This window comes from Prenolepis imparis, unplaced genomic scaffold (genome assembly GCF_030444845.1).
Source record: "Prenolepis imparis isolate NDT839.2.m4 unplaced genomic scaffold, iyPreImpa1.0 SCAF_12, whole genome shotgun sequence".
NCBI lineage: Eukaryota > Metazoa > Arthropoda > Insecta > Hymenoptera > Formicidae > Prenolepis > Prenolepis imparis.
This window is the reverse complement of record NW_028141170.1, coordinates 8,627,543-8,643,112: the sequence shown is the minus strand read 5'-3', so window position 1 is coordinate 8,643,112 and position 15,570 is coordinate 8,627,543. Positions and strand designations below refer to the sequence as shown.

At 34.0% G+C, this 15,570-nt stretch overlaps 1 protein-coding gene and 1 long non-coding RNA gene across 11 annotated transcripts in view; one reads left to right on the top strand and one right to left on the bottom strand.

The window, feature by feature from the left end:
* Nucleotides 1-529: 529 nt before the first annotated feature.
* Nucleotides 530-13,630, bottom strand: LOC145944157 (uncharacterized). Of its 2 annotated transcripts, XR_014426626.1 has the most exons (3): nucleotides 13,022-13,630; nucleotides 2,126-2,260; nucleotides 530-1,341 (listed from the first exon to the last, which is right to left on the bottom strand). It is a non-coding gene; the product is annotated as an uncharacterized LOC145944157 (long non-coding RNA). The 2 variants fall into 2 exon arrangements; XR_014426627.1 differs by lacking the exon at nucleotides 13,022-13,630 and adding an exon at nucleotides 5,387-6,124 and having other exon boundaries at nucleotides 530-2,260.
* Nucleotides 7,407-15,570, top strand: part of LOC145944155 (UDP-glycosyltransferase UGT5) — a 185,772-nt gene continuing 177,608 nt past the window's right edge. For all 9 annotated transcript variants that reach the window (XM_083052308.1, XM_083052309.1, XM_083052307.1 and 6 more), the window contains exon 1: nucleotides 7,407-8,538. In XM_083052308.1, the coding sequence (XP_082908434.1) occupies nucleotides 7,407-8,538 (1,132 nt within the window). The remainder of the gene's footprint in view (nucleotides 8,539-15,570) is intronic.

Genomic DNA, 15,570 nt, shown 5'->3' with positions numbered 1-15,570 from the left:
TTGAAATTCCTGCGTGAAATTATTTTTTTTTATTTCAAAATTTTATATATCAAATATAGTCTCTCGCAAAAAGTCAAATATAGTATCTCATGAAAAAAGTGTAGAATTTTTTTATTAACATTCTCCCTCTTCATGAAATTGGCACCTCATCTTTTAAAATACTTAAAGTAAAATATCGATCCCTATTATTAATTTGATTCATATCTAATTGTATTTTTATGTATTATTTATTATATACTATGTATTATAAAACTCACAATAAGACAAAAAATTAAATTGTTTTTATTTAAATACGAATTTAAATGCATATAAATTTAATTGTATATAAATTGTATATTCTACATTATTAATTGTATGTATATAAATTGTATTCTCTAGTTTAAACTTAAAATATAAAAAATTTATACTTTAAATTTTAAATAAAATAATAAATAAATATGCAATACAACTGCATATTTATTGTTTATTTTTCAGTATAATTTTTATTACTTTTAATTTTAATTAAATTTTAATCAAATTACATATAGTAATGCATAGTAACAATTGCTAATTTAGAGCAGTAATTTAAGTCCTTATTGTTCTGTACTGAACAATGAAAGATGAAGTAAATGTTTTGCGCCATTGTACAATAGTAAATTAAAGAAATATTAGACTCAAATACAAAACAATTTAATTAATAAAATTAATTTTTTAAAAGATGAAGTGCCAACTTCGCGAAGATAGATTCTCCCTATCTTCTCTCTCTTCCCTCTGTCTTTAAAAAAATCTTCGAAGAAATTATTACAGTTTTTTTTTAATTAATGCGAAAATTTCGGAGAGTGGATTTTCGAGGAAATATCTCTACCTTTCGCTTCCTTTCATCGCAATCTTTCAGAAGAATACACGCATACTCCTCGCTGGAACCACGTGGCACGCGTTTGTTCGCGCACGTATGTGGCGTACGTACGTCGGTTAGGTACCTACTTACGGTAGCTTCGGTGATACATGGAGGTCGCACCTAAATTTCCCCGGGGAGTCATACGTCTCTTGGCGGCCTTATCCACCCTCTCTCTTTCCCAACCCCGGCAACCCTTCGTATTTTCTCTCCGTCTCTATCCCCTTGCTCTTTCGACTTTCGCGTTTCTCTCCTCTCTCTGACCCTCCTCTTCATCCCCGCCGTTCTCCAGCCAACCATCTCGCGTTCTCGCGAGTGTTGGCGCGTTCATTTGGCCGATGTGTTTCCGCATTCGGCGGTGATTCTTGCTCGCTCGCCGCACTCTCGAGCCGAGTCCACGTGGAATTATCAAGATTACGGTCCGCGGAGACGGTGCTAATGGATTTCGAGATATTACTCCGGCTAAACTATACACACGAAATAACGTAATGTAAGCACGTATGTGTTTGTGCCGACGTGTATATAGCTCCGGATGTATCCGTGAATAGATATACCTAGCCGTGACTTGTTAGTGAATCAAGACTGCAGTTTGCGAGATTACCAATTATACCTTTTTATAATTTGTGAATTAATTGTTCAGAGTGATATATGGAGGTTGCACCACCAGAGGATGCATATAAAAATATATTTAATAGTTGTTTTGTTAAGGAATAAGTTATTATAAAGTTCTGTTCTTAAACGTGTTTTTCTACTATTTTCGTCTGGCTATAGACATCTATTTCTACTGATTTTCCTTTACTTTTGATCGAATCTCTTTTAATTTATCTTTACAATGAGGCTATTATTGTATATTCTAAAATATGTGTCTGCACATGTTTCTTTGTCGAGATTACATCTTCTCTTCAGAATTTTATTTGTACATTTTTTTATAAAAAAAAAGAGAAGAGGAAAAGTCTGGTTAGTATTAATGTCTGCATATATTCGCTAATGTTGAAATGCAGTATATGTTCCGGTATTAAAACAAAAGGAAATAGAATATTTCTTATACTAGCTGAAGGTTAAATCCTTCATAGAGGAACATAACAGCGGAAGCGACATGTAACACCTCTCTCCCAAGATGATCGCGAAAGTGGATTTAGAGCAAAGGGTAGTTTTACGCGCGTCACCCTTTCGTTGCGCGCGAATAACTGCGGATCGTTGTGTATATGTATGTACGTATGTGTGTGTATGTATGTATGTGTGTATAGATACCTGACTCGTAACATTGAACTCGGAATGACGGCATAAAAGCCCGGCGTAAAGGACGCGGTGGTTCGCCACAATTTCCTCGGAATTGACGCACAGGGTTCTTCAGCTTATTAAGTTTTACGAAGTGGTCCGCTGAAGCTGAAAAAAGAGAAGAAATGTTAGACGGTTTTGCTTGTTTAAATTTATGAAGATATAGGATGCAGACGGATGTAATTTTGTCCAAAATTACACCCGTCTGTTTTCTTACTTTTTTAACTAATTCTCTTATTTCGAGAGTAAAATCGCGTAAAGTAACTTTAGAGAAATAAATTTATTAATCTTCATTAATCTCTCTTCTCTGACATAATAATTATTTTTTCTAACATCAATTTATGTGAAACACTCTATTTAAGAACGTATATTTATTTTTTATATAATTTAAAATTCAATCATGTAACGTCCTGCGTTTCTTTTGGATTATTGCAAAATATTATTGCAAAATATTCAATTATTTGTATCTTCATGAAACTGAATTACAGTTTTTCTTTAACTCTTGAAAATGCAAAAGTTAAAATTGTTATAAATTTAATAAGTTTTATAAAACAAATTATTTCTATCAAAACTTAATATTTTTATAATTTTCTTTACTAAAGAAATAATCTTTCTCAATGTGAAGACATCGTTCACGATTTACTTTCGGTCCAATATCGAGAAAATTTATTTTCGATGTGGTTATATATCGATTGATCCACTCGGAGCTCACCACGTCACGAATAAGGACTTAGGGTTAACGTCTTGACCCTCGACAAACGTCGGGTCCGAAACATCCCTATAAAGAATCGGTGCGGTTAAACGAAGTAATTTGTAGACCATCTTTTGCTCACCCACGCGATTCCGCTGATTCATGAATTAAACAGTGCCGCCGCTTCGTTTTGCTGCGGGTATACGTGTGCGAGAATATGCAGAAGGGTTATTCGTATACATGTATACGCGTGTATATCTGTGTGTGTATGTATGATATATGTGTGTTAATGCTAGACACTCGATGTTTTCTCACCATCGCAAACGGAAAAAATGATCGAGACTAACAGGGAGAAAGATGGAGTGAGGCCAATTACCGACGACCTGTCGGTAGTTTCAGCATTCCACTTCCTTCCCTCCATAGTTGGACCCTTGAAAAGCCTGAAAAGACGCCAGAAAGGAAAAGGGTGGCGCAATATAATAGTGTGAAAGCGCTACAAAATTTTTCCCATTTTTTTTATCGAGGAGGAACTTATCATTTATGATGAGAATTTAATACATATATATTTTTGTGAGCGAGGCACATGGATTAATTTTGCTTCCTCCATTGTTTGTAGCAGAAATAAATATTTATAAATATTCTGAGAAAGAATATTAATAATATAATTTCTATTACTGAATATCAGTTCTTATCAATTTAGTAATTAAATTGATAAATTAGTATTAAAATTTTTAATGAGTATACATTTAGATAATACATCTAAATGTCACTTTATATTTCCTGAAACTCTTGTGGCAAATTTATTGCACAGATGAGAAGGAAATATATATATCATTTTTTATAGATTATTATATTATTAATTAAATCAAGTTTTACATCATGTATATTATATACACGACATGATACATATTACGTTAATGGCGACAATTTATTTGTCATTCGTACTTGATGGATCTCTCCGTAAGGCAAGCGTGACGACGAAGCGATATTTTTGCAAAAACACGATGGCTCATACCGCGCGGAAAAACGTTGAAACAATTGATAAAAAAATATTTAGCAATCGAATAAAGCGCTCGACGAACGCGTGCTTATATAAACCGACTGCGTATACCGACTCGAAATATTTGTTGTTCTTCAATAAAACGTTACCAACACTGCCGCACCGTTCGGACTCCAGCTGGCTATTTTTTATCCATACCGTAGTATAACGCGTCAATAGTGACGACGTTATTATGGTAATACTATTTGCACCACCGAGTAAGCAAACGTCGAATGGAAACGAAAGCGGGCGCACGGCTCGCTGATTACAAAATGCAATTAATTAATGATTACTCACCGAGGAGAACTCGGAGAGCGCACGGTCGCTGGATATCACTGCACCGGTAGAAAGTTTCCGGCAAGCTGACCGTGCTTATCTAACTGGAGTAGTGGACACAAGCAGCAGGCGAATAGCCTGCCGCCGTATAACTTGGCCAGGACTTTGTCGCGAGACATGTCGACCATTTCGGCTAACGCTCGTCACATTGTACACTATGTACAACCGGGCTACCCACACTGCATCTCGTCAATTTACTCGAAGTCGCTGCGATGTACAGTACAAGCAGTACCAGGATGGGTAGCAGCTTGACCGCAAAGATAGTATCTCGCTCGTCGGCGATACCTTCAAGAACGCTCCCGTCCGCCAACTTGAGCACCGAGTTAACTCGAGGGATTATACAGTGAAATTTTACAGCCACTATATGTGGAGATTTTATGAGATTAATTGATGAAATTATAATTTCAATAATTTCATCAATCATCTGACATTATTACAAGTGTGATTATGATATTAAAATTTAATATTTAATTTATTTAATCATGTGAGAGAGAGAGAGAATTATGTGGGATGAATCTCTTGTGTAAAGATTCGAAGACTTGAGGCATAAAAATTTGCGAGCACGTTATGTGCTTAAAAAAAATCTGAAATCTAGATTTAGATAATATTTCACGCATATTATAGTTGATGTCGATTATTTTTTTAAAGAAAATTTGTAGATATTATTATTTGTCGCATTTCACATTTTATAACTAAATTTTTTTGCAATTTAATGTCAAATAAAGTTTTTAATGAAATAAGAATGACCACGCAGAGAAACAAATTTTTGCTATCGATTTACATTGAAATTTAATTTATGCGCAATTTTGTTTCGATTTGATTTTAATACAAATACATCTGAATATTTTCGCAGCATATGAATTCAGAACTTTGATCCGGCTAAGCGATAAAGAGATTCACGAATGCCTTTTAGTTGAATCATTCGAAATAATATTTACGATTTCTTGAACAACTATGTACATTGCATTTAAATAAAAATAAAAAAAAAAACTTTTGCGGCATAGAACACGTAAATACCAAATGCAAATAATATGCGTGCGGTTGAAAATCCTTTTCACGATATTTTCTCACGTCGGTCAGACAAAACAGATTTTTCGCGGAAAATTTCGCGTGCAAAACGATGCACATGGGATGGGAGTGACGGAAAGGGAAATTATATAGTAATTACTTTAATGACGTTGCGGTATGACGTTGCAGTTTATTTTCTTCCATGGTCGTCGTTCTTGCATGTAGGATAGGAATAGGAGACGCACCAAAGTTTGTTGTTTCAACATTCCTGCGGTATTCGACGATCGTCGCTCTCACTTTAGCCACGTGTCGATTTTCCGGATACAATTAAGGTCACGATTGCGTGTGACGGCAGTTTTCCTCTGGATTCCCTTCCTCTCTTTAGGAGATGCCTGTTGTAATCATCTTAATTTGTCCGGACAAAATAAAAGAGGGCGAAAGGGGGAGAAAAAGGCAGGCAAGGAGTGAAAAAGGAGAAAAGAGAGAAAAGGATCCATAAACATCTTAAGTCGACTATTATATCGTGTATCATAAATCATAATAACGCATGTAATACGAGAGCTTTGAAAAATAATGTATGCTAAGAAGAAAATACAAAATAATTAGAATTATAAAAAAATATTACACAAGACTTTGTAACTCAAAGTCATCGTAATAGTCGAATGACTTGCTTAGTCATTTGATAAATGTGACAGCTATGAGTTATTTGAAGACTGTATCATATATGACTGTATATTGCGATGAATTTTCACAGTTGTGATAACTTATTGCCCGATTTATCTGCGGCAATTTTTCTAAAATTATTTTTAAAAAATGACATTTTTTTATTAAAAAAGATCTGAGCAATACTTATTTATAATTTAAATCGTAAGCTGAATGTATATTTTTTTTTGCAATGCTCCACTCATACACTGAGAAAAAAATACTGTTGAATCAACAACATCTTTGTAGTTAAATTTTATTTTATTAATTCAATGATATTATTATAATCTAATCAAATACGTCAGTATTGACGTATTATATATAATACTGACGTATTTGATTAGATTATAATAATATCATTGAATTAATAAAATAAAATTTAACTACAAAGATGTTGTTGATTCAACAGTATTTTTTCTCAGTGTAGAAAAATATTTCTTTGTAAATGTTAATACATTTTAATATATTTATATATATACATACAATATTTATAATCTTTCTCTCTTCTTTATATAGTTCTACAATTATACAGTTCAACGCACATTTAGTACAAGTAACGTTTTCAATTTTGAAAAAATACAATGCACAATAATTTTTATTGACAGTAATTAGCAATAAAGATAAAGATTTTAAATGTCTCATGAGAATTTTAGAATGCCGAGGCTTCTTCTTTGTTTATGTGTGACGGTCAAAGTATAAGTTAAAAATAAATCTATTCTAATTTTAATTTTTTCGCACAATGATCCCAGTCATCCGGTGCTTACATAACACTTAAGTTTCTTTGACTACACCAGGGACGTAATAGCAAGCGTTATTCCTATCGTAATATTTCAGTTTATACTTAAGAAAAGAATAGATAAATATTAATTATATCAATAAATGAATAGTCTAATTAAATATATATAAGAGTTACGTACGAATAAATCAATCAAGATAAATTTTTTAAATAAATGATAAATAAATGTAATAAGTATTAAAAAATTTCTCGTTATTTATAAGAATAGATAATTTTTAACTCTTGACCGTTTATATATTGAAAAATTTCAAAAGTTCTAATAAGTTTTAACAAGAAATTAATAATCATAAATGCGAGGAATTGCACCAATTCATTTCAATTGTTCGAGCGATTTTCTACATTGAGTCGGCATTATTATTACTTAAGTATTATTTACAATTAATGTTTTTTTTATCTCAATGAGTTACTGCCATTTAAAATGTTATCTTGTAAGAGCATTCGTGCACCGGAATCCCTACCGCCGCGTCAGCATATTAGCAGCATATGTGTTAATCATCGTTGAATAGGCACTGGACTCAAGCAGTTAGGTAGATATATGTATATCGAATGAACAGACAGATAGATAGATTGACTGCGCGCCAGTTGGTTGGCAAAGGCTCGCGGCGAAGGTCAATCATTGCCTCACGTAATTATTGATTTACGTTTATTGCATCTACTCACCGTAAATTAGGCCTATTTCGATATGTATATTCGCGATATGTGGCGATCATACTCGTACACCGTTTTTCTTCTCATCGTGGTGCTCTCGACGTACTGTTCAGTCGCCAACAAGACTACGTTCGTGAATACAGACAAGTCAAAACTCAAGATATTGGGTGTCTTCGGACATCTCGGCAAGAGTCACTTCGACGTGTTTAAGCCGCTTTTGGAGGAGCTAGCTCGTCGTGGTCATGAAATCACTGTGATTTCGTACTTTCCTCGAACTGACAGTGCCAAGGCGAAGGAACCGCTGCCTAATTATAAAGACATCGGTCCGATAGATCCTAAAGCCAACGATTATGTGAACATTATAGATCTTCAGCAAGTCAGTCATTCATTCTTCTATCTACTGACCCAGTTTATTTTATTGAGATACTTGGCTGATACCACGTGCAATGACGTTCTGCGAAATCCACTAGTCACGGAATTTCTTCGAACCGACGAAAAGTTCGACGTGATCCTCACAGAGAACTTCAACACCGACTGCTTTTTGGGTTTCACTCATCGTTTCAAAGCGCCCTACATAGCCCTCTCGTCGCATCAAATCATGCCGTGGACTAATGATGACATGGGCAACGAGAACAATCCTAGTTATATCCCAAATATATTTCTTGGCCTCACCAGGCCAATGGATTTTCTCAACAGAATGGCAAACGCTGTGACAGTGCCGTTATTCCAGGTGACTTATAATTATTGGTTCCGAGCCGTCGATCAAGTTATCGCCAGCGAAGTGTTCGGTTCAGATCTTCCCAAGCTCAGTAAAATTGCTCGGGAATCGAAAGCGTTGCTGGTGAACACTCACAGTAGTCTTCATGGCAGTAGACCTCAACTGCCGAACGTAGTCGAAGTCGGCGGACTTCATATTTCGCCCAAGATTAATCCATTGCCGAAGGATGTAACTAAATTCCTCGATAGCGCGAGTGATGGAGTGCTCTTCTTTAGCCTCGGCTCCATGATAAAATCGGCGACCATGCCGCAGGAAAAGCTGGACGCGATACTGAAGGTCCTTGGCTCGATCCCGCGAAAAGTGATTTGGAAATGGGAGACTGATGAGCTACCGCGCAAAATAGACAACGTCATGACCAAGAAATGGTTGCCTCAATTTGACGTAATGAGTAAGTGAAAAAAGCGAACGTTTTATTTTTTCTTTCCCAGAGGATGATTTAGAATCGAGTCGCTATTCGGTATTGATTAGACCTTGACTTGTATTGATTAGACCTTGACTGTATTTGACATTAATGCGATTACGGAGATTATGTGTATGTGTGTATATATATGTGAGATCGATTATTACCATAGGATTAAATTTTAGCATAGTCATGCTTTCTAAAGTTATAATATTTTTTTACCTCGTTTGATTATTATATTTTATTAAAAAGAGAAAGAAAAAATTTTTTAGCTTATTTTTTTTTAGCATTTTAATATATTTTTAGCGTTTTATGGATATTTTTCTACTCATTCCGAGAAAGCTAACAGTAAAAATCGTTGCATTTTTCATTTTTATATAACATGAAAAATCATTTGTTGATTGCGAATATTGGACTGGTTCTAACAATTAAAATAATTGTAAGTTTTAAATATAAACATTATAAAATGACGATACATGAAACGATACATGCATAGTAATGTTTAAACTGTAAGTAATGTTTAAAAACATGTAATACTTACGTACGATAAATGCTAGATTTTTTAAAGTACTAAATAATATGTAGTTAACGTAAATGTTGGAAAAAGTAAAATGCATTCTATAATAATGCGAGAAATAATCAGTAAAAAAAGATCAAATTTATATCTATGTAGATTATAATAAACTTTATTAGATACGGTGTTTCAAAATCATGATATTAACGAAGAATTTTTCAAGACATATCTGAGCCTTATATAAAACTTAAAATTTTGTTCTAAAAAAATATATATTTATGTTACTTCTTGTTAAATAATGCATATGTTTTAAAATACTATTTTATATCTTACTCATTTACTAAACAATATATGCTTTTGAGATGTTATATAATATATAGAGTATTTATAATACGTTTCGCTATCTAATATACATTACATGGAGAGATATAATGCGTGTAACCTTGACATTAAGAGAGAGCTAAACTAAAAGCTAAATTTACAACATCAATATGCGCGCGAGTGTATGCGCGAAACTGTGACTAAGAGTTGATCATTATTATCATACGGCGAGTTTATAATTCCGTCGAGTTACCCAAGTCCCAGCGGACATGAGAAATAGCAATCCATCCTTTAAAGTTTTAATGTTACGTCACTTGGGCTTAACTGGCCGTATATAATAGTTATGAGATTACAACTGCGAGATTGCATAAAAATGTGTCATTTTTATTGACATATAATGTAAATAATTACTGTCGTAACTTATCATACGATTAATTATAGAGACGAAGAATAAGCGAGAGACATTTGATTTCTTGTTGTTTAGAAAATCCACTTTTAATCTGAAGAGACATATGACTTCTTATCAAATAATTGCATTCTGAGTTATTTTCTCTCCCATTTTCTCTCTCTCTCTCTCTCTCTCTCTCTCTTTCTGATAATATTGTTATAACAAATTTTAATCATGCGATTGATTATTTTCGTTATCACTCAACTTTATTAAATCACAAAAACATGTCTGAATTATATTCAGTCATAAGAAGTTCGTTGTAAATATTTTATTATTTTGCTGATTAATTAACTAATGCAAAGGAATATGCATAGTTTTCCAATATTTGTATCTGTTTAACATGCTTATTAATATAGATCGAAAAATATAAAAACAAAATAAAAAAAATTAATATACATATATAATATACGCAAAATTTTTCCGCTTAACAATCGTGATTATAATTCTCGCGATAATATTTTAAACGACTGAACGCAACAGTTATATAAGACGTTCGATTCGTTAACTACCGTCATCAACAGAGGCTTCCTTGCGCTAACAAACGCTAATAATACCGATCGCGTGACAATTTGGCGTCGATCCCGGTCACGGATACATATAATTCCGCTTCGCATCGCGACAGTCGCGTTTCCGCGAGTCCGTGCTCTTTTATAGCGGAGAGAGCCGAGTCGCGCGGGCGCACACAAATTTGCAATGGTAATGGCCTGCTAAAAATTTCATCGAGTCGTTTTAGATACCTTTTGACATATTTTATTGCCCTCGCACTATACGAGGGCACGCCCGATGATCGACGGCTGCACCTGCGGTGCGCGCGATTATTTTTTTTTTCAGTTTTTCCCTTATTTTTTGCCATTTTTTTGGCCTTTTTATCGCGCTGTTCGCGGTTAAACTGTACTGACGGCGGAACGGGATGGAAATATCCCGTTTGTCCGTTCCTTCCGGTCTGTTTTCTGTTAATAATAATGCTCCCTTTTATCGTCCCGAATCGGCTTTACGCGCTTTCGTGAAACGCGATTTCGACAGTGCAGCTATTTTTTTTAAAGGCCTCTATATCTGTCGATAGTCCGCTTATTGCGTTTCTTTTTCTTATCTTTTTATCTCCGCTGTGTTGTAATTACATCGATAATTAATAGTCGGTAAATATACAATATATAGGAAAAATATTGACTTGCCAATGTTGCGTCAATACTTATATATCGATTTTTACATTAATGATTGATAACTTATATCATGATGTAAAATTTTCTCTATTTGATATAATGATCGAATATCACTTCCTTGTTTTGATTAATTACGGCTTTTTGTTTGGTTGCGTAACACAATCGCCATGGTAATTCTATGCTGAATAGGATTACCTTTATAGTCTGTGAGCGTATTTCTCTGTTGACGATACTATTACGTGAAATATAAACTCGCTTGTATTCTAGTGTAACAATACGCGACTGTTGCAACCGCAGCTATACGTCGCAGTAGCTATCTGATAATGAGAATGATGTTTCTTGACAGAGACTATCACATTTTGATTATCTTCATTAATTTGAAAGAACGTCGTTTCTTCTTCTCTTTTTATGGATATGTAAGATGAATAATATAGTAAGCCAGATTGGATAAATAATATGAAGAGCCGGAATGAAGCTTATTAATGAATCAGCTTCTTAATATCTAATATTATATGTAATATTTCAAGACATCATTATCAAGTTACTGAATGATAATAATAAATATGTGTGTGTGTGTGTGTGTGTGCGATAGTAATGAATGAAAGAAGAAGCAACTGTTTAAAATTTTCAATTGAAATATCTTCAGGTCGTTTCCGAGAGACCTGCGATCTAAAAAAAAGCTAAAACTCTAGACGTGACGCGAAAATTATGCAAAATCACGCGTGAAAGACAATGAGAGAGAATTCGTGTTATGAGATTACGTGTATGTGTTTCGGGTATGTGTTATTCGACCCGAATAAACGTGTTTATCGGCCATGACCGCGAGAAATTGGAATACTTCCGGAAAGAGCCGGGATTCTCTCCGGTTAAGCGACCGCGTTGAAACTAATCGCGCCGAAATCGGTCGACGCTCGCGAAACATTGAAAGCAGCTTTCGAATCCTCGAAATCGTATGGTATGTGCTATTTGGCCCGGGCCATACGGAGGCGAGCGTCAAATAGTTCTGAACGTCCAAACCCGGGAAAGCCGGCCTCGGCATATTTGAGGAGCTTTTGGTGCTTTTGGAAACGATTTGGGCCAATCTGGAATAGTGATACACGGACGAATGTCCGGGATAATTGGCAGCAAACTTGACGCTGAAAATTATCGAAGGTATCAGCAGTATGAATATTTAGATGGCTTTCATACGAGAGGAAATGAGCGCGTCTTTTCTAACTGAGAAAGTGAAATCTGTGAAATGCCTCCTAGAATTTTGTCGAGAGAGAAGAAAGAGAGAGAATATGTGTATTATATAATATATTAATTAAGATTTATTATACATTATATAATATCTTATGCTATATGTAATAAAAATAATTTATAATAGTATTATGTTGGACTATTATGTAAGAGTAAAACAATATTTTGTAGATACAATAATGATTTGAAGAGTATGTAGATATTAATTATATGAAGGGATTAAATCGAAATTATTATCCTCGATATAATGTTGCGATTATCTATCTTATTTGAAAAGTCATGATAACAATTATGTAATAACATAACATTATGAATTGACATAAAATTATCAATCTCATTAATTAATTGCTGTATATACAAATATCGATATATTTTTACGATTTATTTTTAATCAATCTTCCTCGATGAAGAGGCTCATCTTCGACAATTTATCTATCTGATAACGTGTCTCGAATGATTTGACAGTTTTAATGCTTAGATTATACTTGCGCGGAGAAGGGTGGACAGTATGTCTACTCTATGTCCGCGGAGATGGCGAGAGGGAAGGTAAAAGCCGACAAGAACGCAGGGTAGAAGGCAAGGAAGACTGCCGCGAGAATTTTCGCGTAAGCACTTTTGCAGCTCGGCCTCTGTCGAGTGAAACGACTTTAATTAGGCAACTCGCTAACGACCCAGCGCGGCGGCAACATAAATCACCGTTAAACCTCCCTCGGCTACGCCGAGAACCACCCTCGTTCTCGTCGTCTTGATCTACCTCTCTCTTTCCCTCTTTTTCTCGGTTTCTCTTACCCTTGCCATCATATTCCTTATGCTTGTCGCGACGGTCCATCATCCATGGTGAGCTCCGTTACTTTATTCCGGAATATGTCCACCAGTGAATGACTTCTTTAGAAATATTTGTCGAATGATAATCCGAACTTTTTTCCCCAAACAAGAAACCTCTGGCGTATCGCTGTGATTGTTTTTCACCGCGTATATCTTCTAAATATTACTAATTAAGATTTAGGAGTTTCTTATACGATGAAGAATATGTGTTGAACAAGCTAGTTAAAAATGAAAAAAATAGTTTTTATACTATAATACATATAGTATTTCTAAGAAGCACTTTCTTTATATTTGACACATCTTGTATTTCTCTGTAACTAAGGCAATTAGCCTCTTTTTTGCACTCTGTCCTAAGACCTAAGTGTACTGGGGCTTTTTAAATCGATGGCAGTGCAATGCTCTCACGCACGCATGCGTGCACGAGTTGCTTTTGTGGAGAGAACGATTATATACTGTATCTTAAGGCCATCATAACTCATTCTTTGGATTATTTTTTTTAGAATTCCTTTCTTCAGAATTTTCATAATGAATACAAATAGCTACGCCTGCTATTTTTTGCTCAGCAATTACGTAATCGTGAACTTTTCTTACATTAGCCATTAGGTTGCAATTTGCATAAGACAACGTTTCTCTCTCTCTCTTTTCCTATACATACATATATATATATATATATATATATATATATTTGTTAATATTACAGATTTATGATTGAGATTTTCCATTTAATTTTATATTCGCATTTGTTATAATTTGATTGTCCTAATTATTATCTACTTATTGCCATCACGTTTATGAATAATTTTGAATGCAAATTGGTACATTACTTGTATTCAAAGCACGCAATTTAAATAGAGAAGATTAAGTTCAGATAATTTGATATAAGCATTTAAAACAAGCCTCTTTTAACACAGAGCACAAAATGAGATTAAAAAATTATTTTTCTCCATACTCCTCTTTATTTATGCCTTTACGTATCTGGCTGTGTATGTGGTAGAAAATTACATTTTCGCAATATATTACTTTCGAGATAAAAAATGAGCTTTATCTTTAGTAAGCTCAGAATTATATGTACAACTGTAAAATTCATATGTGCTTTCGAATTAACGACTAGATTATTTTTTTTTCTCTCTTTCCATCTTTTATTCTTTTTTTTCTGCGCTCTATTCGCTCTTGTGTTTTTAGTATGTTAATTGGTGAAAAGAATTCTCCTTATCTCTCTCTTATCTTTATGATCCAAAACACACGAGTTTTGATCATAAAGATAGAGTATATATAGAGATCATAAAAGTAGAGTAAAGACAGAAAAGAATTCGACGAAGTCTGCGCACATACGCGACTTCTAATCTTATCGCTCTCTTCTTCTTACGAATGTGTTCTACATTCCACATCGCCGAAAATTGCTCGCGTATCCTGGGGCGGGCCTGAAACGAGTTTCAGGATCGCTCATCGATTTCGACGTGATGCGTATTTCCGTGCACGTTCGAGCGTAAACAGTGATTTCGCGAACGGAGGAGATATCGCTGTCTCCTTATCGGGCTTCCGCGCGTATACTTTGCGAATATTCGATACGAACGGATTCAGTAAGGATGAAGGCCTGGAAAAAAGATTGATAAGTAGAATAAGAGAAATTTTCTTTAAATTTCTCTTTTTTTGAGAGAAAGATAACTCCATCGTTGTATTCGCTCGCACATTTTTGTAACGAGTATCGTGCAATCTTACATCGAATCCGCGATCGCTATTAATCGCGCAGCTGTATTTAATAACATATTTAATTTATATTGTTGATGCATTCGTCAAGCTCACGATATTGATAAAATATAATTAAAATGAGATTATTCCGTTACATGACAAAGTTATTTCATGTTTTTGGAATTCGTTGCGCAGTATTAATCTTTGTTATTAATCATACACGCATTGATATTTTCTATCAAATAATATTTATCACATCTAATATTTTTAATATAATTATATAAATATATGCATATATTTATATTTATATTACTATAATTATATAAATATTTTAATTATAATATATATTTATATTATTATAATTATTTAACAATATTATTGCTATATTGCTAATTCTTTATGAATATTTATGTTGTGCTGTTCCATCTATCTATATCAAACATATATTGTTATTATATATAATGTAATAACAAAATAACTTAAATTTTTTCTTTTCTAACTTTAACTATACTTAGAGGTAGTTCTGTATTTCGGAGGATAATCTATCTGAAACTATGTCGTAAGTTGGTCAGACACTACGATCGATCGCTTTAATTTTATTATCTCACTTCGTGACTGCTGTACCTTGATCTCTTCTCTTCTCTACTTCTTTTTCTTTTGCTCGCTTTTACCTGCTCGAAGCTACTTCCGTATTTTCCGTGCTCTTTCCACCCTTATTTTCACGAACCCTTCGAGATCGCGTTACGTTCTCTCACAGTTTCTTCTTTTTTTTCTTCTTATCTTTTATGCAATACTAAAGGTACATTATATCCCGGAGTTAGAAA